The sequence below is a fragment of the Zonotrichia albicollis genome, chromosome 11 (assembly GCF_047830755.1).
Source record: "Zonotrichia albicollis isolate bZonAlb1 chromosome 11, bZonAlb1.hap1, whole genome shotgun sequence".
NCBI lineage: Eukaryota > Metazoa > Chordata > Aves > Passeriformes > Passerellidae > Zonotrichia > Zonotrichia albicollis.
Genome location: NC_133829.1, coordinates 19,211,379 through 19,237,183, shown reverse-complemented (window position 1 = coordinate 19,237,183; position 25,805 = coordinate 19,211,379). Strand labels below are relative to the sequence as shown.

The following is a 25,805-nucleotide window of genomic DNA, read 5'->3' as shown; positions in this document are numbered from 1 at the left end:
TTATAATGAATATTTACTTGTCTCCAGATTGGGCAGAAACTCAAGGAAAATTCTCAAAGTGAAATGCTCCTAAAGGCTCATGGTTAAGTGGAATTGGTAGCACTATCCTGGGCAGAAGCACACACAGCCATTATCTACTCCTGAGGTTCTCACATCATTCTCTCTTTTTGTAAAGAATTAAGTGGCTCTAAAAATGTAAGCACAAGCATATTCATGTGTTTTCCAATGCAACAGCTTGACTGTATTATCATTTTCCTGCCACTCTTTTTTTAAATGGTTACTGGGTCACAGACCTACACTGAGGGAGGCTGTGCTGTTCTCTGCCTTGGGGACAGCTGAGCATGCCAGGGCACAGAGGGCATGGCACAAAGGGCTGAGAGAGCTTCACAAGGCTTTCAGGAGGCCACAGCTGGAGCTGCAGACTGAGGAACAGTCACAAGGACCCAGCATTCACCCACACCTTGTGACAAAAACACTCCTGCAGAGCTGGAGAAACCTATGATGAGCCAGAAAGCAACGGAGTAACTGAAGCAAAGAAAGGACCCAATCCTGACCTAAATGCTTGGAGTTCTAATTAACACTAATTTTACTGTCTTAAAATTCAGTAAAAAATTGCCTTTGAGACAGCAAAAAGCTTCTGGGCACTCACTAAAAGGAAAAGGTAGGAAGATGTCAACAGCTTGGCAACCTGGTGTGCTCAGTAATACTGAAAAACTCCACAGCTTCACAGAGGCATAAAATCCTCAAGGTATGGAAAAACATTCTGTTGCCAGATACTTAAAAAAACAAAACAAAACACAAAATAAATAACAACAAAACAAACCAAAAAACTCCCCACAACAACACCAAAATCTTTGAAAAATCTTTTCACTTCCATCTAGCTGAAATTCATCGCTCAAGACTCTCTGAAACCCACTGTTACCCTCTTACCCCAACAGAGCATACAAAAAGAATTTAATTCTGCACTTGTTCTTCTGCTGGACACACAGACAGAGATTAGACAAGAGCCTCTCCTTGTCCCTCAACTTCCTCAGCCAGCACTTCAAGAACATGCACCAGCTTAAGGAAAAGAAGTGGCAGGGAACAGGAAAAGTTCCCAAAGTCAGAGAGCAAAGCTCAGGTAGAGCCACCAGCAGCTGCAGAGGATGCAGCTAAGCCAAAGGCCACTTTAAAAACAAAGCAGAGTCAGGAGATAGGGTAAAGTGGAATGGAACACTAGAGGCAGGCCCAGGACAAGCACTGGAAACCCACTCATCCCAAACATCCATCTTCATTTAAGCAAGAAATGGAATTCCTCCCTCATGTCCTCTTGGTCCAAGTGGCAAAGAAGGTCATTCATCACTCCAGCTGGAGGTCACCTACCAGCTCACATCCACCCAGCAACCCAAACTGCAAAGATGTGCAGCTCAAAACAAAACCTACTGCTTCCTCAGACTATGTTAAATAGAATTTTCTTTACTGAACCTTATCACAAATAGTGAGCAAATGAAACATCTCCTGTTTACAGTTCAAGCCAGAATGTTTATCAAAACCATGAGGAAGTATATAAGGGAATCAAGCAGAAGACTGGAGCCAGAAAGGTGTCTTCAGAACTGTTTTAAGCTCCAATTCACCTAAAAGCAGGCACATGGTGCTGTCTGAGCATGCACCAAGTAGACAGAAGTGACATCCATTCTCAAGTATGAATTCAGAGGCAGTACTCATCCAACTGTCCCTAAATGTCAGAACACAAGATGCAGAAACTGCTGAGCTGTAGAAAGCTCTTTTGCAGTACCTTTGTACTCTGATGGATTTCTTAGTGTCAGTGACATGAGGCAAACCAAAGCACTTGAGAAAGAAAAACTTTAAATCATAGCACAAATACTTGCATATAAAAATTTATTGTCTTTTTTTTTTAAAACATGAACTTGATATACATACAAGCTGGACAGCTATTTTCTTTATTGTTGAGCAGACCTTTCTAGAAAACAGGTGATAGCAAGAATTAAAGCTGTACCACATTTTTTCCCTGGTAGAAAAGTGGATTAATAGTCATGTGCATACAACAACAATCAAATCATGTGTGCAATGCTCTCTGCAAATTCTGTGTTTGGCAGCATACAAATATCTTAAACTTTCTAACTTTGGTGAGCTCATAGGTAAATGCAGGTGAAGAGTGCATTTATACAATGCACCAGCCCCTAAGTGTAGAGTTTAAAAATCCAGGCCTGGTGCACTGTATGGATCTGTAGAAAAATACTGTCATTTTAGTTCATCAAGTTTCTATCTACAGCTATTATCTAGCACAAAAGAGAAGTAAGAAATAGAAAATATTGTTTCCAAGAAAAGGATATTAAGAAGGTCAAATTTTCATGAGTTTTTGCAAGGACTAGGTTGTATTATTACTGATTTTCTGATCTGACAGCAACAGCTCCCAGTTCCCTGATCACTGAATTCAAATCTGAAATCTGTTTGCTCCTCTATTCCTGACTCAGTTACCTATGGATTGGCCTCCTGGTAAGAATGGAACTTGTCTCAAGGAAGTTCATGGGTTATTCATACAATTTGTGCTTAACTGTTGTGTTAAACTGAACGCTGACAGCCTTCAGGAGGAGAAACTGCCACAAAAAGGTTGCATCAGAAGTGAGTTTGAACTCAGTGAGATGGCTTTCTTCCAGTGGAGCCACTGTACACTGAAATATGGACAGCTAATTTCTCAGATTTAAGTTTCTGACATCCAATGCTAAACCCAGTGTGCTGCTCCTCCTGGAGAGTTCTTAGGCTACAGTGACACAACCAAAACCATAAACAGGCACATGACAGATGAATAATATTTTCCATTTTTAAAGTGCAGATTTTCATTTACAATGTGACATTTCAAAGTAAACATTTCCAGACAACCACAGCCTATTTCTTTTATATATAGAAATTATTACATTGCTTCTATGCAGTATTTTCTAATACTAAACATTCAGAGATGAAATTATATTAGCTAAATTGTGTAGAGTCATTTAAGGAGAATGTTGTCTAAAATAGAGTTCTTAATTTGTTTCAATCACTAACAGAAGTGCTTCATCTGAAAAAACACCACAACCACTACCCCTGGTCTGTAAACCAAAACCTTAGAGTGCAAATAAGGTAACCACTTCATTTTAGAATCTCTGACATTAAAAGGGCAGAAAATAAAATTTCAGAGTGGGAAAAAATTTTATCAAAGAAATGGAATTTTTAATGCATGTTTTAGGAACCAATTCCTTCCAAATGATGCATAACTTCTAAAACTGAAGTGTTAATGGCTGCTGACTTTGAAAGAAGACCTCAGATATTTTATTTTCACTTTTTCCCCAATGTTTCCATGTTGCTTCTAATCAATTTTAGGGAGAAAATTGCATACCAAGTGTCAAACCCGACAAATCCTGGCTATCAAGACAGCATTTAAGGTTTCCTCCACTTTAAGGATGCTCTCTTCACCAGCTTCTCCTGTTTTCGTGTTGCCAGGGCTTCCTGAATGGCACCACAAACCCTCTGCAAAACAACACAGAGAGAGCAAACAACAATGAAAGCAGGCAGCACTTTTCTTCCATAAGATGTCACTAAAAAATCATTCAACAAAGATGTAAACCCACACACACACAGGGTGGTCTAATTTAGGTACTTAGCTCCTCATTCATATGCACAATATTCAAGTGATGAACAGAAATCCACAAAAAGTAAATGGGCAGTGTTGCAGGTGAGAGCAGAAAAATCGATTTTTAATGTAGAGGTACCAGCATAAACATTAGCAAAGCAAAGTGCAGTTAGGAAATAATCCCAAAAAAGGTAATTAAACACAAGGATGTCCCCTTCTAGTGTGACCTGTGTGTGCTGTGCTTTCTCCAGCTTTGGCCATGCCACTAAGACACAGAGAAACTAAAAGGATTTCAATTACTTAATGCCAAGTGTGATTTGGACAACAAGCTGGAAGAGAAAGCTGAAGGAACATTTTTAGACAAGACACAGTGAAGAACTAACTTAGACTCTTCCAGTATATAAAGTGCCTCAAAATTATAGCAATTTTTTTCCTTCCCAGTCTAACCCATTATTTGAGGAGGCTCAATCAATTTAATAGCAGCAATTTGGCCCTGGTTCTGATTCCATCTGCTGACTTGCCATTTACTGCAGCTACAATTTCAAGCATGCTCCCAAGGCACTGTGGACCTAATTGATTTCACATTTGGAATCAGAACACCTCCTCTCTCATCACCTGGTACAACACATGGTTTCCCAGGTAAATTCTTCTATTCTTGAAGTACCCTGGAATTTATCCAAATTGCTGGATCACCTTGGGTAAGTTCACTACAAGATCCAACCGTCCACAGAACAAAGGCTCACAAAACACTCCAGCCTCCCTGGCACTAACAGGAACATTTAGAGATAAATGGCAGAAAAAACATGTGTGGGGACAGAGGAGGGAGCAATCTAAAAAAGCCTGTGCATACAAGGCCCACTTGCACTGGCTTGGGTGATCTTGAAATAATGAGGAGCTATGTGGAATCCTACAGACTATAGGGAATTTAATACAACCTAGTACTTTAGATATTGGAATTATTTTCCTTTAATGAGCTTTAACATACAAACCTTAAGACTATGTAGCTGCAACATTAAATTATTGTTGCATAAACTCTCTTGAATGCTTTGGACTATCTGGTCTCATCATACTCTTGGTAAAACACGTTTTTCAACACAAAATTTTGGTAAATGGTCCTCAGGCACAGCAGCCTATTCTCTAACAAGTCTTTGGACATTACCATCTTTTTACACACTGAGTTTCAATAACTGCTAACAATATCATAAGAAAAGAAGATTAGATTTAAAAAGAAAATAATATACCCTTGCTGTAGCTTCATCCCAAAGCTGAACAGTCTTTGCACATTCATAACCTGCACTGTCCTTTCTTTGGAACATGTTTTGCTCTTCCTGCAGAGGGGAACAAAAAATGTGCTTCAGATGACTCACAAAACAAGAATGCAGATCTCATACATAAATGGTTTGAATGCCAACTTCAGGTGAAATTTCAACATGGTCTCTGTCCAACCCAACTGTAATACTTTCAAGAAACTTGCAGCAAATCCCGTCACACAGTCTCTTAGTTAGCAGTGAGAACCATAAATAAGCTAAAAGCATGTATGGACCTCTAGTGAATATTAAATACAAAAAAATTTACATGCTATTCTTACCCAAACAGTAATTTTTAAAATATTTGCTTCATAGGAGGGATAACGTGTGAATTCTTCAAATAAGTAATCCCACTCTGTTGTTAGATGGCCTAAGATTTCCACTTCTTTCACATATATCACTCTCCTGTTCAAGAAAAAAAGGAGTTCATACTCAATTTCTCCCTGGGACTAGAAGTTTACTAGAAAAACTAAACAAAATGAAAGCATTTGTTGAAGAAGGCATTTTCTGTGCAGATTGCAAGTCCCCACTCAGCCACAGGGTACAAATATTTCCTTAATGCATTCTGAGACAATCACTTGGTGTTTAAAAGCCACAGATGATCCAAGACATCACAGAATGAGCAGGCCAAGGACTGGGCTGAGGAGAGAACTGCACATTTAGCTAAGGCTGCAAACAACTAAACTGCCCAATTATCATCCATGGCCTTGAAATCTCATCCATCTGCAGCCTGAATTCTGAGCTGGGCTGGTCATTATCAAAAAAAGCACACTGGGAAACCTCCATGGTCTGCAAGGTGCAAACTGTGACCTGTGGGATGTGGAGATCATAGCCCTTTTCATAATTAAAGCATATTTAGAAAGTTTTGAGTCCTCATACCCCAGACTGCCAACATCTTGAATTCTAAAACCTGTCAGATTAATTAAATAATAATTTCCATACTGGTACAAAGACTTAAGACTTCATTTAGAATATTTTTTAATTAACAATATGATGAATATGTATTACCAAACTGTTAGCTTGACTGCAAACACTTATAACAAGCTAATCTGAAAAATCAAAAATGAAAAGGGGAAAAAAAAAGACTATTTCTCCCCACTATGATTCAAGGGTCACAGATCTCAGAGTAAACCATCTTCCCAAATTAGTATCCAGCTCTGACATCACAACTAAATCACATTGTCCATTAATAAAATAAAATGAAATATTTTAAAAAATCAAAAAGAAAATAGAGAAGGAAAATATATGCAGAATATATGCAGAAAAGAGCAATCAGTTTAGACTTAGCCAGATGTCTAATCCCCCAGCTGAAATCATCTCAAGCCCTTAGAAAGCACACAAAATTCAATACCTGTTGGTAACAATAAGATTTGCTCTTCTGCCTCTTGGAATTGGACAGTGGTATCTATAAACCTCTTTTTCCAACTTCCTGATGTGCAACTTCTGAAACAGAAACAGAAAATAACTCTGGGGCTGAACAGAAACAAACAAACAAATTCATAAAAAATCCAAACCAAAACAAAAAAAATCAAATTAAAAAAAACCCAAAACACAAACCACTAAACACCAAAAACCACAAATTGGTGTCTTGAATTGAAAAGCCTTCTGGAAAGTTACCTCATGGTTAGTTCTTTAAAGGGAGGTTCTCACAGTGCTCTCAGTCCTGAAGCTGAGTCACTGAGAAGTCTGATCCATTCCACTCAAAGGCACAACACTGACACTGCTGTATCACACTATTTCTTCAGCTTGGATTTCCTCTCTGTGCTAGCAATTGTTTAATAATGCTCATGCTGCTACAGCTTCATTCAAGAGTGAAAACCCTGCAAAGGTCATGCATTTCTATAAGGCACGTGACTCTGACCCTCAGAAACAAACTCTCAAGATACAAATGCTCAATACACCTCAAAATCAGGGTTCTGAACTGAGCAGATATGACCATTCAATACCCAAAATACAAAAGTGTATGAAAGTGCAGATTAAATCACTCATCACATTTTGATTAGACAACCACAACTCAAGTGACAACCTACAAGCACAGAAAAAGTTTTGAAATAAAGTACTGAAGGATAGGATCCTATCATACTCCTAGGATTTTTTTGGCACTGATTCATTGAGGTTTTTTTCAGATTTCCCATTCTGTGCATACTCTTTGACTGAAGTAAAATGTTTCCTAGAGTATGTCACCAGGATTGCAATATTCCACCAACAACACAGACAGCACAGAATACAGGCTCACAGTCACCCCCACACCCAGCTCCCAATAACACTGGATTAAACACAAGCAAGACTCACAGAGTGATACCTGAGCATGTTTGTGGGAAAGGAACATATTGAAGTTCACCATATATTGAAGTTGGAGGGGAGACGACCCACCTTGCGTTGGTCAGCATCGACTCCACCTTATTGATCAATCAGGCACCTTTTATAACAGTGTTAATTCACTTCATGCATATTGCAAAATCTGAGCTCACAATAGGTCAGAGATAACATACCAACCCCTCCTTATGTTTCCAATACCAAGATTTGGGTTCTCAAAATTATTCTTGCTTTCCCAAAACAGCCAAAGATAGAACATCCACTTGTTATGAGAAAGCTGCCTGAGAACTCTGGTGTGCAAGGCTCTCAAGGCCTTCATGTTTGTCACTTTTACCTGTAATTAAAAATAACCTAAGAACCTCTGCTGTTCACAGAAACAGGCTGTGAGAATCTGCTCCTCACAGCTGCCTTCTAGGCCATCCCTGAAAAAATCTCCAACAGGAACACACATCAAACATCATGCAGGAAAAGATTAAAGTATGAAATTAATAACATGCTACTAGTGGGAACCTAGCCTCAAAGTCAGTATGACAATAAATCTATATCAACTACTGGTTTTCCTAATATGCAGTAAGTCTTTTTAAAAATACACTGAAAAATAGTGTTTAATTAGCAAAAAGTAGCCAGACAATTATATAAGTATAAAGTCAATGTACATTGACTTTATTCAGTACCCTCCAAGGTCAATAGCACCCTCCAGGTCAATACAAGCACCTTTTTTATGATATAAACTGTTTTAAGGGAAAATGGGCAGCTCCTGTGTAGAAACATGGGGAATCATAAGCAAGAATGCCTGGATGCAGAATGCAAATATTTCAGATGAACTTTTAGCAAATGAGTGCCCCAAAATTGGTTTGATATTCTTCAGAGCAAAGTAGGACAACTTTCAGTTTGTTTTACAGCTCTTACTGTGGAATTCAAGTAAATTCCTCAAGTTTCTGACAAACCAGTAACAATAACCTAAAGAGAAAGAACTAAGAATTCAGTAGGTTTTTAGTTACTTCTTGTAAATAGCCATTTCTTTTTTATTTCCTTAGATAGACCCAAAAACCAATGAGATGACAATAGAGGCTGCACTTGACTCCACACTTGTCTGTCTGTGATTAACAGGTTTCATTCTATGCAGTTTCAGCAACCAAAATTGAAAGATCAGCTTACATAAGAATCAATTAAAAGAACATTTGAATTTTTTTATTTGCATTTTATTTTCATATATTCAAAAGTTCAACAAATATCTTAAAGCATCATCATAAATCACAACTGACTCCAAAAAATCCTTTAATCTCAAAAGCAGATGAATATTCAAGAGCTGAAATCAACAGCATCGTGTTTTCCTAGACTTGCACTCTAGTGATGTTGTGTTTTGAAACACATTTTAATCCAGCATTTTTTAGTAAGCAAAACCATAGGGTCAACCAACATCTTCTATAAAAAATATCCCTTTCTGTCCATCTTAAAAATTTCTGAAACTGTACAGTGTACATATGAAAGGAAAAAAAGATGCCAGAACAACTGCTTATCTCAAAGCCTCTTCAAAACATTAGAAGAAACATGGCAGCATATGACTAAAATGAAAATATGAACTCACATTTTATACCTGAACCTTAGCTGTTTCAAAAACAAGTAAAAAATTTAAGAAATAGAAAACCCACCACCATGTGAGAACTGTAATTCAAAGGCTGCAATCCATATTCTGAATCCTTTTGTTGAATATGAAGAAATTAGACATGCCACATATTTAAACAGATTTATTCATAAGCATATTTCTCTAGTCAAACTCAAAGCTTTGGAGAGAAAGCCTGTTTCTCCTAACTTCAGAAACAATCCCAATAGTATTTTTAGATTTTACATGCAATATGTTACCAAAGTAAGAGCTCCCACTGAGGCCTGTGCCTAAAAGATGCTGTGTTTGTGAGCTATTCTCAATACACCTGATAGATGCCAGCACAATGGTGGTGGCATTATGTAAAAAGGAGCTTGCACTTGATGGAAATTACTCCATGATCTGCACACTCTTAAAATTTAGACATCTTAATCAAAAGCTGTTATTTTTATGAGCATACTACAGCACTTTGAAGAAGTTAACTCATTCTTATTTTACATGGAAATGAAAGAAGCAATGCAGATTTACACAGCAGAAATAGAATCTGCAGTTTCCAGCATAGTCTATGCTCTGCCACACAACACTGCCTCACCACCCTGCCTCAATTATTCATGAGGTGTTCTGCATTCTTTATAAAGCTCCTGCTTTAACTGGGATGTGAAACAAAGTAATGCCACGGGCATTGAATAATGCATGAGTGACATCATGGCAGCCCTGGGGAGCTGGGCCAGCACAGCCCTGCCAGCACAGGCACAGCCCCACCACACCAGGGCTCCAGCACCTGCTCCTGCAAAGCTCAGCTCCAACACTGCCCACACCATGACTGAACTCTTGAGAAGTGATTCCTTGGCAAACAATTCCCCTGGAGCTGCCCCATTTGCCCTCTGAGCTCCGCTGTGCATTTCTGAGTAGCAAAGCCAGGGTGTGCTGCTGTTGTGGTGTGTTGCAATGTCCTGTTTTAAACTTCCGAGTCCCTTCCCAGGTGTGCCTATGCCTCTCTCCCTGCCCCCTCGCCCCTTGCTGAGTGTGCCCTGTCAATCAGGCTAACATACCAGCAAGGCGTTGTGTGATTGGTCCCTCAGGCTAACATACCAGCAAGGCGTCGTGTGATTCGTCGATTTCAAAGGATGCTCCTCAGGCCTGGGGGGTCATTGGCCTGTCTAAGTGTCATCCTCCCTTGAGACCCTGCCCCCTTCCCCTGGTTGGTGGCTCACCTGTCCCCTCCCCTTCCCCTGTCCCCGAGCTTATAAGGTTAATGAGACCATGCGGCCGGCATTCTGTTACCAGCAGTGGCCCAGTGCAGACATCTCTGTACTCATGGAATAAACATCTGGCTACCTTCTAGCAGAATCCACTCCTTCCTTCTCTTCACCATCGCCAGAAGCTCTCTCCTGAGGAGAATGGAGTCCTTGTGCCCCGCTGCACTCTCAGCCAAGGTATCTCTGGGGTAAAACACCACAGTGCTGCCTGTGGCCCAGCAGCGAGGGTCAGAACTGGCCTGGGCACCATCTAACTGGTTATATTGGGATACATATTCCAATATGCTGCCCATGAGCTGAGGCACAGCCTGCTCACATCACATCTCACTCCCAGCTCTGGGACTCACTGAGCACATCCCACAGACACCACAGCCAGCACTTCTGGGACAAGGAACTGCAGAAACAACTTTACACAACTCAACTCATCTACTTCACCCTCAGTTTGCACCAAAACCCTCACTTTCCTTTTAAAACCTACATTTTGCTCCTCTAAGACAAGCTCTAATGCCTACATTTCACACAAAAGTAATTAAGTAAAACATTTTTCCATCCAATCACTGGATGGTACTGAGGCATCTGATCCTTAAGGTAACCTTACAAGGTTTCCACCCCGTGAGTTTATATTTATTTTAAAGGGACATATGCATTGAATGTAGCTAAAGTAGATGAGAAGGTGTGGGTCCTGGTTGAACTACTTCTAATATAGGATTCAAAAATAAGCAGCACTTGTACCTATTGTGATTAAATTTGTAAATGCACATAGGACTGACTCTTTTTTTCATGAAATATCCAATTTCATGTAAAGACACTGTCCTGTCTTGCTTTACATTGCTTGCTAGCTTACATTAGAAAACAAAGCCTTCCCAACACTGACCTCTAGCACAAAAACCAAGAACAGTTAATTAAACCTCTCCTGTATTCCATTAAGTGACTTGTTGAAAGAAACCAACTGTACTTGGTGAACTGTACAGAGGATATATTCCTGGTTTGCATCCCATTCCAATCTACACCTCTTAAGAAAAATACAAATACCAGATGTGAAGGAACTGCATAATATCAAATTTTCCATGTTGACTGTGCCATCTTTTCCTTTTTGCCAGATATAAAAAACATAGGGAGAAAAAAAATCCAAACCAAAACATTCAAAAAGAAAAAATTGGGCCTGCTTAGTATATCACAACTTAACTTCATTTAATCCTCTAAAAAAACTCACTAAATGTTCTTTTGAATGATTTTAAATTGACCATTACATTCTAAAAGCAAAAAGGCTTCCGTTCAACATTTTTCCCATATAGTAGGCAAAAAATTTGCTCTGACAACAGCTTAAGCTTAGTTTGCTAATTTCTAAAATGTATTAGTAATAAAGTTTATGGCATTGCTTAGTATAGAAATACATATATACTTATTTATATATGTGTTTGTGTGTGAATTCCTGTTAACAGCTGACAGTTTGTACTTATTTTTATTTTGAAGAATAAAGCCCCTGAAGATTCTGTGACTAAAAGCTAGAGTGAACTAAGCCAGCTGTATGTTTAACCGAGCAAATTCATAAAGAACCAGCAGCAGTAACCTGAAGGCAGAGTGGGTCAGTGTGTGTGTAGCTGTCAGGGTTATGGCACAGCACAGAAACCACAAGTTCAGGTTTTCTCAGCACTTCTATAAAAACTTGATATTACAAACATTTTCCCAGAAGTAAATTCCATTCTCTATCACTGTTTTAAATTTTACTCAAGATCTGCTCTGCCCCTCTGTCCACAGCCCTACCTCTAGGAGAGCACCAATAAATAAATAAATTCAGGATCTAACCTACTGTGATCCTTTTTTCCAAGTGCCTTCTGTTGTTGTCATTCATAAGGAGCTAAGCATCCACAGAAAAATAAATATACAGGAAACAAGCCTTCCCTGTCTCTCCCATCTAATCTTACTGAAGATGGTTATTCAAGTTTGTTTGCTGAGCCTGGACAACATCAAACATCGCTTTATTGAACTGCTACACAGCAAAGATTGAGAAGGGGAGAGGACATGGTAAATGCAATCATGCCCCTGATCTAAATACTTAAGGCAGATGAAAAACCATGAAAGAAACAGACAAGAAATATGGAAAATGTTTACTCCATTATTCCAGTTCTTGCTGCATGCCAGGAGAGAAGGAAAAAGAAAAGAAATGTTAGAAACAGAACAGGGAATAAGGATTAAAAGACCATGTACAAGCAACTAGCAAATATCCAAGTTAATGTAGACAGTTATTTTAATCCAACTTTTTAGCAACAGAATAAGCATTTAAAGGTAAGTATTAAGAACACAAAGTCTAAAATACAAATTAACTGATTCTGACTATCAAGAACTTGAAAACTCATGTTGTTTATCTCCCATATGTTAGGCACATCCACATGAGAAAGCAGGCTAAATGTCCACACAGTGCCTGTAGCTATGACAGATTGCTATTATGAACAACATAAGGAAAAACCAAACAGCAGTGGTATGAAAATTCATGCAGTTTTTTAAATTGCTGATACAACCAAGCAATTCAAGGTCTATTGCTTAGTTGCTTAGTCTGTAAACAACCTTAGCTTTGTTATAAAGACAAAAATCTGGATCTATCAAAATGGGGGGTTCTCACATATTTAAATCTTAATCCTTATAATTTTAAATCCTACTACCTCCTTCCAGAGCATGAGAAGTGAATGTAAAATGGAGAAAACAGAACAGCAATGCTGCAGTTTCCATTTTGCATTCAGCTTACTCCAAGCACTGGGCCTTCCCTGCCATCCTATTATGAAATAGGCTGGGGCAAAATTTTACTTCAGATAATGACTGCTACAGATTGATTGCACTTAATCCTTTATGGAACCCTAAAATTCTCTAAAGAGAATTTTAACTGTGTTTACAAGCACAACATACCTCAAATAAATCATAGCCCTCAGCTTCCACCCTGTTGTAGGGCCGGATGATGCCATCCTCTCGGATGAGGCGTGGGGGACGCAGGTTTGACACTTCCTCAGTGGATTCTGCCACCCTGCCACAGACAGTGCAACAGCATTCTGGTAAGCTCAATACAAGCCTGAGTTTCACCAGTACATCTTTAGAAGTCAGCTTTCACTTGCCACACATCCCACTTACACATCCTGGATATCCTGCAGATGTAAATAGTAAAGACACACTGCTAATAATAAACCAGAAGTAGCACTAGTCAATTAAACAGCTACAGAATAAGCTGGAGAAGTTGATTCCCAAATGCAGATAACTTACTAAGGGTTCTCAAGTTTATTAACACCCTGTCCAAAGGTCCCATTAAAACACAAGAAGGCTCTGATGGGCACTGCTAACCAAATTTCAGACTGGGAATTTTTACTCTGAAAATTTCAGTGGGCTGTTTTTCACAGTAAATTTAACAGACATTTCTCCTCAGTGGAAGGAGCAAAATGAAAAAATGGATTAGTTACTGTCTGCCTGAACTACCACAGTGATTAGTTACTGTCTACCTGAGCTACCATAGAGCAGCACATTCTCTGAAGCAGCAATTTCCTCATAATCATAAAACAGATTTATTACAGGCTACTGGACACTCCTCAACCTCTCATATCATCCTGATTTTTGTATTTAGCAAATAGCTGTGTGGCACTACTAGAGCACTTTACCAGCTGGTATCCACCATAGGAGGAGAACTTCCCCTTGCAGTGTACCTTTGGATTCCCTGGAAGGTGCTGCTTGCCATATCCACAATGCCTCCCGTCGGCCGGGCTACCACTCCCACCAGCCCCTTCCCAATGCCTTTAAAGAATCCAGCTGCACCTTCTTTTTTAGCCCCTTGAAAAGAACAGAAACAGAAAAATAAATGTTGCCATGACCTACTTAATCACAGAATTAAACCATTACTGCTACAGGGGAGCTGGTTTGTGTTGGAAACAGCCCTCAGCCAGTGATTGCAGAGTCCTACTGTACAAAGAGCTGTCTGTGGAAAGTCACCCACTGCCTCATGCTCTGCTCAGACACATCTCTGTCCACTTAACACCTCACCAGCCTCTGAAGGGCCCAGAACTGAGATGTCACCAAGATTCTCCTTCTCACACTTTCCATCTGGACTATAGGCCAATAGACGAGTTTTTTATAGGCTGACAGTAATAACAAAATGTTCTGAAGACACTAAGATGCAGAAGTGTGATAGAAGTTAACTATTTGTATCTCAAAATTACATAGTTCTGGTGATATATAACTGTGGGAGAACCAAAGGGGTGTTCAGAAAGCAAGTGAGATCACTCATCCAAGAGACAAAGACTACATGTCTAAGTACCACACCAAAGCTGTAAAACACCACACAGCTACAGCTGACTCCCAATATTTAAATCACTGCCACATGAAGGTTAATAAGAGGCATTTTATCCCAGATATTTTTCATCATCTATCATTTTCATGAAGTAACAAGAACAAATACTGTCTTCAGGCACACAACTAAATTTGTTTTTTAAGATTTGTGACCTTTAGAGCCCCAAAAACTTTTTCAGCTGGTGATTTTTACTTTGTTATTTTTAGTATCTTTATTCTGGCTTCAGACAATGAATTGGGTACTATATCAGGCCTAACAAAATGCATCACAGAGATAACCTATTCTTAACCATACAAATGTTTAAAAGGTGGCAAAGCCAACAACAGATATAAAGACATTTGAGGAAATCATCGTGTAAATTCACATTAGAATAAAAAATATAAAAAATTTTACTATGCTTCAGCATAACCATACTTGGTTTGCTATTTCTTAACATTACAAAATAAATTGTCAAGTATTAAGAAACCACTTAAGCAGTGCAATGCAGCCTTTGTGCTTACCTTCTACTGGTTTAGTGATGATGCCTGTCACACCTCCAACAACACCCTACAACAAAGATAATGAAGTTCCCAATGAGAAACTGAAATGCTGCCAGTCCAGCTGGGCAATCTGTTGTCTCAAATCTTCATTTTAATAGTTTATAATGTAAAGTTCAGTATCAGAAACAATGTTTGTCTAGGGACTTTGGCTTTGTTTTTTCTCCTAATATATTTTTAAGAAAAATATAACTGAGGCAAAGACTTGAAGGACAGAATTCACTGCAAGGTCAGGTAAGGGCCTGGTGCACCACATGTCACTGCTGAGATGGCCATGATGCACAGAGTATTACCTTACAATTTCAGAAAGCTTCACCCCAAACACAGAGTAACACCTCCCCACTTCAGAAAGCTGCAAACATCTGCCCTTCTTGTTCTCCAGCCCAGCCTTTCACCCCCCTGATGTTGCTGCACTGCCCTGTGTGCCCTCTGCTCCCTTTGGTGGTTGCTCAGTGCCCTGGGCACTCCCTGGCTCATTGCTGCCAGTGCTGCCCACAGCTGTGCCCATCCCCACTTACCACAACCTGTGTGCCTACAAGGGCCCAGTTACCTTAATTACCTAACACATTTGTTGAATATGAGTAACCATTTATTTATACAATACACAGCAGAATTTGGTGTTATTTCCCATTCAAATCCTAACTCCAGTTCCTCAGGTGACCAGAAACATGACCTCAAACACTACACTGAGTCTCCTATAAACCCACTGCCTGTTTGTCTCTTCTGTTTAGTTAATGAACCCACAAAAAACATCTCAAACTCCCTGCAGGTGATTTCCAAGCAAGCTGACACATGAAACACTCATCCCCAGACCATACCCTTAACAGGCCTTTCCCTCCTTTGGCCAGGCTCTCCCCAAAGTCCTTGGGCTGCCGTCCCATCTCCTCTCTCCTTTTCTGCTGAAATTCCTCATCCAGAGTGATGGCAGCCAAGCCCTTGCCAACGGTGCCAGTGATCCTGGACACCATCCCTGCTGCCCCACCTGAGGGAACACAGAGCAGGAGTTACTGTGCTTTCACAGCTTAACAGCAAACACACAGCCAGCAAGTTCATAGCAATTTCCCTTCCTATTCAGTTTAGATATGGTGAATTCACACAGAGCCATGCTATCCATGAGAAGATTCCAGAATGTGGTCTGATATCCATACATACAGCAACAGAGAACATTTATAGCACTTTACTACATGTTACATAGCAAAATGGATGAAACAATGTTTTCTCTAATTACTGTCAAGACACAGCTAAATAAAAATCTAAAGTAATTGTAACAGAACACTTCTCAGGCTTCCCCAGACATTTTGGAACCATTAAAATTATGGTTTTTATTTATCCAGAGCATGTTACTAATTTAGTTACATATGCAATGTGATGCAATGCAATGTTATGCAATGCTTCTCACATTGGTTGCTCAGTCTACAAACAGACATTCAGATGGTCTCAGGTAAATTATGTGTGAATGATCTGTACCACAAACACTGGCAACAGTATGATAACCTTAAATACTCATTAGAAAAATAATGTGGGAATTCACCAAAAAAGAACACTATGAACATACCCACTGTGTGCCCAAGAAGACTTCTAACACCAATTACAAAGCCTTCAGCAAATTCTTCAGGTCCTTGAACAGCCCCCTAAAAATGAAACTTATTAGGAATAGCAGAAAAATCACACAATGATGCATCTGCTTCAAGAAAAACTAGCAATTCCTTTACATTGATGCAAGTAAGGCCATCTGAATAGGTTATTCCTTTGAAATCCACATTAAAAAATTACTGCTGCCTGCCTGTTCCGAGTGTGGAGTACAGGGACAATAAACTATAACCCTATATAAACTATAACCAGTACATTCAAACAGCCCTTTCTAAAGGCACCGTTGAAGAATCAGGAACTCCCACCTGGAATGGCTCATAGAAGAAAGCTTCAACTCCCTCAGACAGCCCTCTGATCAAACCAAATGGATTTCCAAGAACATCTAATCCAAGTACAAGAACATACATCTGTTTCAGGAACTAAATGATGAGAGGGAAAAAAAAAGGCAAACAACAAAAGCAGTGTTAAGAACTGTTGTTACACATGCCAGAACACCAGCCTGGTTCATTTTTTAATTTACTACCCAAGTAAGGTATTAGAGTGCCCAAATATGTATTTGGTGAAGATAAAGAAAATTTTCTTTAAGATACATACTCAAAATTGTACACAAAGACTTGACTAAACAAGCTTACTTGTTCACTGTAATGCCTAATAACTCTCATCCTCAGTTGGTCTCTCTTGTAGAACTGGTATTTAATTTCAAAGAAAGCGAGTCTGAAAGAAAAGTAATGATACAGAAGTTAAGGACACCCTTCCTCATTCAAATACTTCTCTGCTCTCCTTCAGAGAATCCTGAAGACTTGCCTTAAAAAGGATCCCAAACCCCATCTCATCTCCATTCCTCCTTTCCCCTAAGGCTGTATAAATTTACACTAGTCAGTCAGCAAGGTTAACCATGGGTCCAATTATCAAGTGTACAGCAGTCAAAGTATTAAACAATAACCCCAAACAAACAACTCCAACCAATTGAATTCACTTACTTGAAAACAACATCATCCACATCTGTGAGAGTAGCTCCAATACTTTTCAACAGCAAATTCAGAGAATGGATGGCTATCATTTCTTCCCCCTTATCTGATGCTTCTCCACCAGCAGCCAGGGACAAACTCAAATGCAACTGTCAAGGCAGAATCAGTAAAAGAAGACAAATCAAGACGACAGAAAAGCCAAACCAGAGCAAGTCAGGTGGTGCACATGTAAACAAATCAGTGATGAAAACTGAGGAAAGCCATCATTTAATCTAGTGATGATTTTTCTTCCCTTGCTCCAAAACAATATAGCTGCTTCAAGAGACACATTAAGATAATCCCAATAAATTGTATTTTAATACAATTTATGATACATTATCCAATATTTTATCTGGCTTTCAGCATTATTATACCCATTGATTCTCCCCACTTAGTTATGGTTAAAGGTCTGTTTGTACTCATGGGCAACAGAGAAAGTTTTCCAACAAAGTATTAAATTCTAGAGAATGTAAAATCCCCACTAGGGATTTACTGTAATGAATTAATTGGATGATTTATTAACCAATAATCTCTCTACTGCATACCTTAATTGGAGAAATATGGAAATGTTCAAAGAAGCTGAGCATTGACACATCTGTTAGGGAAGACTCCATCAGCTCAGTGTTAAGTGCATCCAAATCTTGCTGAATTAATTTAGACTGGTTTCAATATTCAAAAGAAAGAAAGTAAGTTAATCTCATCCATATATGCAATACAATTAATCATATTATATCTAAATGTGTTTTCATATATATATAAATAAACAGTAGAAAAAATAGTAATAGTTAAATAGTTAACTACTTAAATATGAATGTACTAATGAATCCAGAAAAAAACCCAAACAACCCATAACAGACACAAAATTTCTGGGTGATTTTCCCATTTTTTATTATATTGATTTTCACCTAAATTCCTCAATCACTTAAGGTCCCATTCCAGCAAAAATCTGTTTCTCTCATACATTACCCTTTGTCTTTCAGCTTCTGGGTCTGTAGATGGAGTGAAAAGTTCACTAAGTGCTCCTAAAAATCCTTGATCAATTTTCAGCGCCATTTCCTGGATAAGAACCATGAAGTACCTAGAATGGGAAAGAAAGTGTATACCTGTATAAATTTAACTCAAATATTACATGCTTAGCCTATACAAGTTAAGTCTTGCTGTGTAAGACTTACACATATTAAGATTTAGCCATATATCACATATTAAGATTTACAATTCAAAATATCAACTCTCAATTTATAGTTAGAAGTGCCTACTGGCCAGCACTGCACAGCAAACAGACACATAACTCTATACTGTAGTACAAGAAGGAAATAATTCTGATTACTAAAGAATTTGCATAACAGTCCCTTCACGCGGTCAGTCATTATTTTCTAAAATTAAGTTCCTTTTTGATTTTTTTTTTTCAATTGGAGACATTTAAAAACTCAATCTGAAGTCAAAAGTGGTTTAGATAGGAGAACAAACTTAAGAACAAAGTTCCCTTCTAAAATATATCACATCTGTAAAATGAAATTACAATTCACTGTTACACTCACTTGAATTGCAGGACTTGGCTGTATTCATTGAATCTAGTGATGATGCTGATGTCAATGAAGGGCTTTGGTTCTAAAGAGAAAAAAACACTCAAAAATCAATTGCCAAGCTCCTACTTTCAAGGCTGAATAAATCTGATATTACTACAGGCTTTCTCTCACCTGAATCCAAAGCAATGGACTTGGGAGGGGCCACAGGGTGAAATACAACAGGAAACATCGATCCTGGTAATTGATTATCAACCTAAAAAATTAATGCATAATTACAGGAATATTTTAGCGACAAGAAAATCAGACAGTTCTCATTTCAGAAGGCTTGAGTAACTTGTTTATAAATTGTGTTCAAGAGGAAAGCCCTACTTACTAGGGTGGAAGGAGGAAAGAGCAAAAGGATTACTCTGATACCATTGTGGACTGTTACTCATGCAGTTATAAAAGTTCAGATGGTTCCAAGTGCTGCACAAGGGATGCTTAGAGAGGTTCACACCCACAAAGATTCCCTTACAAGGTCTGCAGCTGATGGCAAACACTGACTGAATAGTGAAAACCACCTTCAGGCAAAAGTAAAAACAAAATGAAAGATCAAAGGAAAGAGCAAACTTCCACCAGCTGGTCTGAAAAAGCACCAGGGCCCTCAGAGAAGGGCAGCAAATGGAGATGAAGATGGCAATGATGATCACTCAACATCATCTCCCTCAGCACTGAACACTTCTTGCCAGTACCTGCTAAAGTGCTCTACTGGCAAATTTAGCAACACTACCAGTACTGACAGGACTATGCTGACCTGCTGCAACTGTTGCACATTAATTCAGTATTAATATTACATGTAGATACATTACTGCACACTATTTTAGTGTATTTAAATGCCTGTTCTCTACTTCCCATTAGAGAGGCAGTTTTTGTACTACGGTCTCTAAACTCTTAGATATATTCTGTAGAATAACGTTACACTTCTGTGTAAAAACTGCAGTAAAATTTTGAAAAAGGTTGAGGTTTTAGAACACCAAAACACAGCTCTTTATAAATAAACTCTCCACCACAGCACCCTGCTGTACATTAGCACACAGTTTTGTGGAATTCTTTCCACACTGCTTCAAAATCCTGGGATGACAATTCTGCAATACTTTTCCATCACAGCACCCCTGCTACCCTGATGTAGAGAGACAGGCACCACATGCATTTGGAGATACTTCTTTGTGGCATTGACATTCTCTGAAAAAATTCCTTCACCCAGGGTTTATCTCCTCGGAAGCTGAAAGGCAGCGAGAGGCCTCAGAGAAAAGGAAAACAATTCTGATCTCATTTGGTTCTCCTGTGTTGTGCTCATGTGGAATGTGTTTGGAGATTGTTTACCCACAGGTGATTGTTCCATTGGATTCTGCTGTGAGCTGTTTTCACTCATGGGCCAGTTGGGGCCAAACTGTGACAGGACTCTTGAAAGAGTCACATGTTTTCATTATTATCTCTTTAGCATTCAGTAAGTATCCTTTCTGTATTTTTTAGTATAGTATTCTTTAATATAATATAATAGTATAATTTAGTATAAAATAGTACAATATAGTATAATATAGTATAATAAAGTAATAAATTAGCCTTCTGAGAACAGGGAGTCAGATGCATCATTCCCTGCCTTCATTGGGACACCCCTGATTTTTCAATACATCTTCACATAAATGAATGAAATCAATGCCTTCATGTGTCTGTCTAGTTTCAAAACCAGAGGAAGGTTTAAATATTAAACTGCAGGTACCTGCAGCCAGTAGAGCTGAGCCCGTAGGCTCCTTTGGTGAGGTGACTGCTTGAATTCAACCTGAATTCCTGACAGGAAGTTCCGGCGGATGCTGCATCTGACGGGGAGACGCATTTCCATTGGGGACTTGCTAAAATTCACCTGCAAGTACAAGGAAACACAGCCAAGATACAGTTTAATTTGGGAAACAATAAAATGGTGCATTACTAGTTGACAGACTAGCAAATAAACCCTGTGATTTTCCTCATTATCAGATCACAGGCTGCTGAATTTCTCCATCTAATTACTGCATGGAAAGCAGTGAAAACCTCCAGTTAGTCTGACAAGGACATTAGATGGCAGCTTTAGTTGTCCCAAGCAGGAACCTCTGTGTCATCTAAGTAGCTATTTCTTCATGAGTTATATATTACACAGGCATAATTAAAGATATTTATATGAGCTGATTTACTTTCCCAACTGACATTTCCCCCCTGATCCTGCAACTTTTAAGTTATGAGAAGCAGAAGCATAAAGCTCTCCTTTATTGAGAGTGCAATGCAATGACCTACAGATAAAAGATTTGATACCATGTATTGTAAATGCACTACTGCAATGGTCAAAATTCAAGTTTTCAAACAGCTGAGGGCATATACATGTTTTTCAAATGAAAGGATGATATTGGAAACAAGCCTGACTATGGGACTTTAAAATGGTTGTACTGGACTTAGCCATTTGAATACACTGTTTATGCATGGAATACAGGGATGTATAATTAATGTCTGAACAAGCTCAGGTAAGTGGATTCATTTCCAGAGCCCTTGAACACTGAAGACTCCTTTACCATATCAAGTAATGGGAACTGCACCTTATTAAAAAGCTAAAACCAAAATTTTTGCAAAGAATTTAGGGTATATACTGCAAATATAGGTTCACAACTAATGTGCAGACACTGAGCAATCTTTTCTACCACACAAAAGAAAAATCCTTTAAAATTCCTACTTCATAATACAAGCCTGGATGATACCTCAGTACTGCCTCAGTATCACAAGACAAAAACATTCTACTGTGTAAAATGTGTAACTACTTAAATAAAAATCCTGCCTCTTATTTCTGTTTCTCTTCACACAGCATCTATCCCAACTTAGCAAACCAGAAATCTGTTTTAACTGTTGCACTTGTTCTGCAAGCATTTAAACACTAAAACTCAATACCTACCTCAGTATTGCTGTCCAGTTTATGCCAACCAGGACCTTGGAAAGCAGTCTTGGAGAGATACTTCTGATATGCTTGTTCCAATAGGTTTATTTGTTTTTGATTAAATGGTTTCCACTTTTGCCTTGGTTTCCGTTCCCAAACAACATCAGAACTGCAAGACAAATAACAAAGTTAACAATTTTAGAGTACTTATACTTTTCTTATGCATGCAAACCATGTAAAACATAATTTTCTAATTTCTCAGGCTCAAAAAACTCTATTATGTCTTTTTTAATGTAAGCTAAAAAAGGGGGGCAGTTAAATCCTGTTGGATCTAATTCCACTATAGGAGTAGATGCAAAATTTAATTTTAATTAAAAATGTTTCACTTAATTTAACTTGAAACATATCCCCTTCAACTCCGTTGCTAAAATTATAATACACTGCCAAACTCTGATTATTCAAAGCAATATTTACACTTCCATGGGCAGTACCTAGTAATTCCTATGTAAGAGATTTCTTTTTTATTTTCATTGTTAACTAGAGAAAGTCCAAGACTATGGATTGACAAGTTTATTTCTTGGTCAGGTTGCTCCAGCTCCTCTGCTTGTCGTGCTTTGGACACCAGAGCCACATCATCTGTGAAAAGCAGCACTCGCTGTCGTCCATCCAGGAAAGACACCCAGTGAATCTGAGTGTTTGCATTGTAGGGGAACTGGCCACAGTCATCCTGTATCCAGGGAAAAAAAAGCACATTACATGAGTAAACCCCTGCTGTTGTCTGTAAACTTGCTTATAAACACAGAGCAAACACAAACCAGAACTCAGTATTTTTCCTCTTTGTTCAGTTTACTGTGCTGTCCTGACTTGGTTGCACCTTGTACCCTAAAACTGGAAAGAAGTTGAGGTTGGGATATTTTTTTCCCACTTTTGCAAACTAAACATTCCAGCAATATCTGTGGTTTAGAATAATATTGGAAATCATTAGGGAACAAAAGCCTTCAGAACAAAGCAAAAGGCTTCAAATCTCAGTAATGGCAGAAGAAGGCAATAAATCATATACCATGAAACAGTAAATTACTATGATCTCTGCTTTTCAAAAGCACATACTCCTTATTTTTAATTTGTAAGGCAAAACTGAGATCATTAAAGCCTTTTACGCAAAAGCCCCAAAGAATCATCAATGTAACCATATTTATATGGTAAGGAAATGGGTTTTAAACTAAAACCATTTTTTGATGTGAAAAATTTGACCCAAGGAAGTGCTTATACAGTAAAGCACACTGTAACTGGTTCTGTCTGAGTTCAGGTGTGTGAAATTAAACCCATTTCCAGTACAACTGAAACTCAAATTTGCTTTCCTATCCCTTCTTTTAGCTAGCAAAACTTTTCAGTTTTGTCAACTCTGTGTTACTCAACAGAAAAACCACGGCACCTCTGAAGAATTCATTGCAGTGTAAGGTGCAAGTGGGCAGCTAAATAAAGACAGACACAGGGGACTATCAAAACATCTAAAATCTTGTTTCATGATGGTGCCTATAAGTCTCCTACAGATTGAGACAAAGTTACTGAGGAAGCTTTTTCTCACACAGTTTTAATTTTGGAATAGTCCTAAATTGGTTCAGCATTTCCTTCTCCCCTCAGAAAATTTACCTTAAGTAGGTCATGTTCACCAAAACATTGAGAGTAGCCCCAAGTCAGTTTTCTTGGTTTGGTTGGATCTGTCCAGGCAAAGAGGCATACCTGCCTTGGTTTCAACTCCATTTCCTCCTGTAATCCACTGCAGGTTAAAAGAAAAGGAGAAAATAATCCCAGTACTAACAACTTCACCCCTCCAGCTGCAGGTTCATCAGCTCTTGGAGATACCCATGTGATATCCTGGTGATGTTTAACCAGGATACCCCTGGTTAAACAAGCAATGGTGAATTGTTCCTTTCCCATACCTCTGTTTATATCTGAGGGAGTCCCACGGAGTGTGGTTCACAATCAGAGCTGGGGCAGCTCCCTCGTGGTAATCTGTGAAGCTGATCACAGTAGAATGCTCTGAGACATTCACATCTACCAGCAAGCCCCCGTTCTGGAGAGGAAGTTAGACAAAGCCCAGCATTAATTCAGGTTAGAACGATGATAAACATTATATCCAAAGACTTTACTGAACATGGTTCCTTTATAAACACATTCCCTAATGCTAGGCTAGGGTGAGTTCTGAAATTATAATATTCTTAATTAGAATCAAATTAATTTAACCATGAACTGCGTGTCTCCAACATGTTATAGCTGATCGAGAAATCCTAAAATAGAATCTATTTTTTGTTACCTACTTAAACAAACTGAAGGCACCCAGACATATCCTCTGCAAAAAGCCCAGATGTCAGAGGTGCAGTATACCATTGTAATTTAATAGCAATAGAGCTGTTCAGTTTCCTATAAGCTTGTCACAAGCAAATCAACTTGACTACACAGCTATGAAAACATTAACAACACTGCAAACTTGATTCATAACTTTTTTAATGCAACAGAACTGAATGAAGAGCAGTGTACCCATAACTTAAAGCACAAGGTTTTGATGTTGATGATTTTATTGACTCAAGCTACCATAGAGCTAAAATGGAGAGTTAACAACAGACTACACAAAGTCAGTCTCACCAATTCTTCCAGTTTCAGCAGAGTACCATTATCCTGGGCTTTAAACAGGAATGGTTTGGATGAGCTTTCATAGCCAACTACTCTTACACAAAGTTCACCAGATGAGTTTTCAGGCCAAAATGGAAGACACTGTAAGACAAGGAATACACATGACTTTAACATTTCATATATGCTCAATATGGTAACCCAGCAGTAAAACAAACAGGGTTGTGTGAGTGAGACTATTTCACATGCCTTAGTTCTTAGCCAAGTATCTCCTGATGAACACATCCACATCTAAACTGAAGGACTTGATTAATGTACCAGCACACACAACCTGTACTGTTCAAGTTCCCTTGGGATGTGAAATATCCATGTCATGCCACCAGAAGAGACAGCTTCTGTAAGGGAACTCCTCTGCCCTCAAGTGACACCTTAACACCAGGCATTTGTCTACAGTGATATCAAAAAGAAAAAACATGAAGCATTACCTCTGAAGCCGAGATATAACTCCATTTATTAGTTGGAAGAGAACCATCAGGACCAATTTCTCCAACTTCAAGTTCCAGAGAAGATTTGTTTGCTATTGTGTAGAATGGAGTGAAGGTAACTATCCTGGTAAGGTTGAAACTGCTCATTGTGATGCTGACTCCAACCTGTTGAACAAGGAGAATTTGAGCAAATAATCAACAAGAAGCTAAGGAGAATAGTCAGGATAGAAAAGCCAACAGCAGTGTAATTACAAAGCCTCACACACAACATTCCTGTTCCTTCCACCTGAAGGTGGAAAGGAACAGGAAAAGCACCAACCATGCAGTAAAATCAGCAGATTATGCAACACATCTAACACAAGTGTCATCTGACAGGGTTAGCAGTAGCATTTGCAGCTGTAGCTTTTGTGGGGAAAATCCACCAGAAATCCCTCTAGAGTCAGTCCTGACAACTTAAAATGGCCATTATCATCAGAACACAGTTAAAGAGTACATGAAAACACAACTCCCCACATCTCTTTACTCTGCTTAGTTGTGAAAATGCAGTCTTGGATAAGGAGTGCAGATCCAAACACTTGCTAACAATTGTGAACAATTATCTCCACCATGCACACTCATCATTCAAACACAGAGTACTACATCTTTGTAAACAGCCAGAAGAACACAGAGAGCTTCACAAACG

At 38.8% G+C, this 25,805-nt stretch overlaps 1 protein-coding gene across 3 annotated transcripts in view; it reads right to left on the bottom strand.

The window, feature by feature from the left end:
- Positions 1 to 1,861: 1,861 nt before the first annotated feature.
- Positions 1,862 to 25,805, bottom strand: part of VPS13C (vacuolar protein sorting 13 homolog C) — a 77,187-nt gene continuing 53,243 nt past the window's right edge. For 2 of the 3 annotated variants that reach the window (XM_074549726.1, XM_074549727.1), the window contains 23 exons: positions 25,124 to 25,288; positions 24,654 to 24,782; positions 23,951 to 24,084; positions 23,661 to 23,787; positions 22,502 to 22,737; positions 22,029 to 22,179; positions 20,835 to 20,975; positions 19,247 to 19,328; positions 19,088 to 19,157; positions 18,516 to 18,627; positions 18,095 to 18,208; positions 17,523 to 17,659; positions 17,175 to 17,256; positions 16,848 to 16,961; positions 16,508 to 16,583; positions 15,771 to 15,934; positions 14,917 to 14,962; positions 13,776 to 13,899; positions 12,994 to 13,108; positions 6,266 to 6,357; positions 5,196 to 5,319; positions 4,849 to 4,935; positions 1,862 to 3,504 (listed from right to left, as the gene is read on the bottom strand). In XM_074549726.1, coding sequence (XP_074405827.1) covers positions 3,415 to 3,504; positions 4,849 to 4,935; positions 5,196 to 5,319; positions 6,266 to 6,357; positions 12,994 to 13,108; positions 13,776 to 13,899; positions 14,917 to 14,962; positions 15,771 to 15,934; positions 16,508 to 16,583; positions 16,848 to 16,961; positions 17,175 to 17,256; positions 17,523 to 17,659; positions 18,095 to 18,208; positions 18,516 to 18,627; positions 19,088 to 19,157; positions 19,247 to 19,328; positions 20,835 to 20,975; positions 22,029 to 22,179; positions 22,502 to 22,737; positions 23,661 to 23,787; positions 23,951 to 24,084; positions 24,654 to 24,782; positions 25,124 to 25,288 — 2,712 coding nt within the window. In that variant the 3' untranslated portion in view covers positions 1,862 to 3,414. Of the gene's footprint in view, positions 3,505 to 4,848; positions 4,936 to 5,194; positions 5,320 to 6,265; positions 6,358 to 6,531; positions 12,224 to 12,993; positions 13,109 to 13,775; positions 13,900 to 14,916; positions 14,963 to 15,770; positions 15,935 to 16,507; positions 16,584 to 16,847; positions 16,962 to 17,174; positions 17,257 to 17,522; positions 17,660 to 18,094; positions 18,209 to 18,515; positions 18,628 to 19,087; positions 19,158 to 19,246; positions 19,329 to 20,834; positions 20,976 to 22,028; positions 22,180 to 22,501; positions 22,738 to 23,660; positions 23,788 to 23,950; positions 24,085 to 24,653; positions 24,783 to 25,123; positions 25,289 to 25,805 lie in introns of those variants that run through there. The other variant, XR_012582196.1, reaches the window with a different exon arrangement.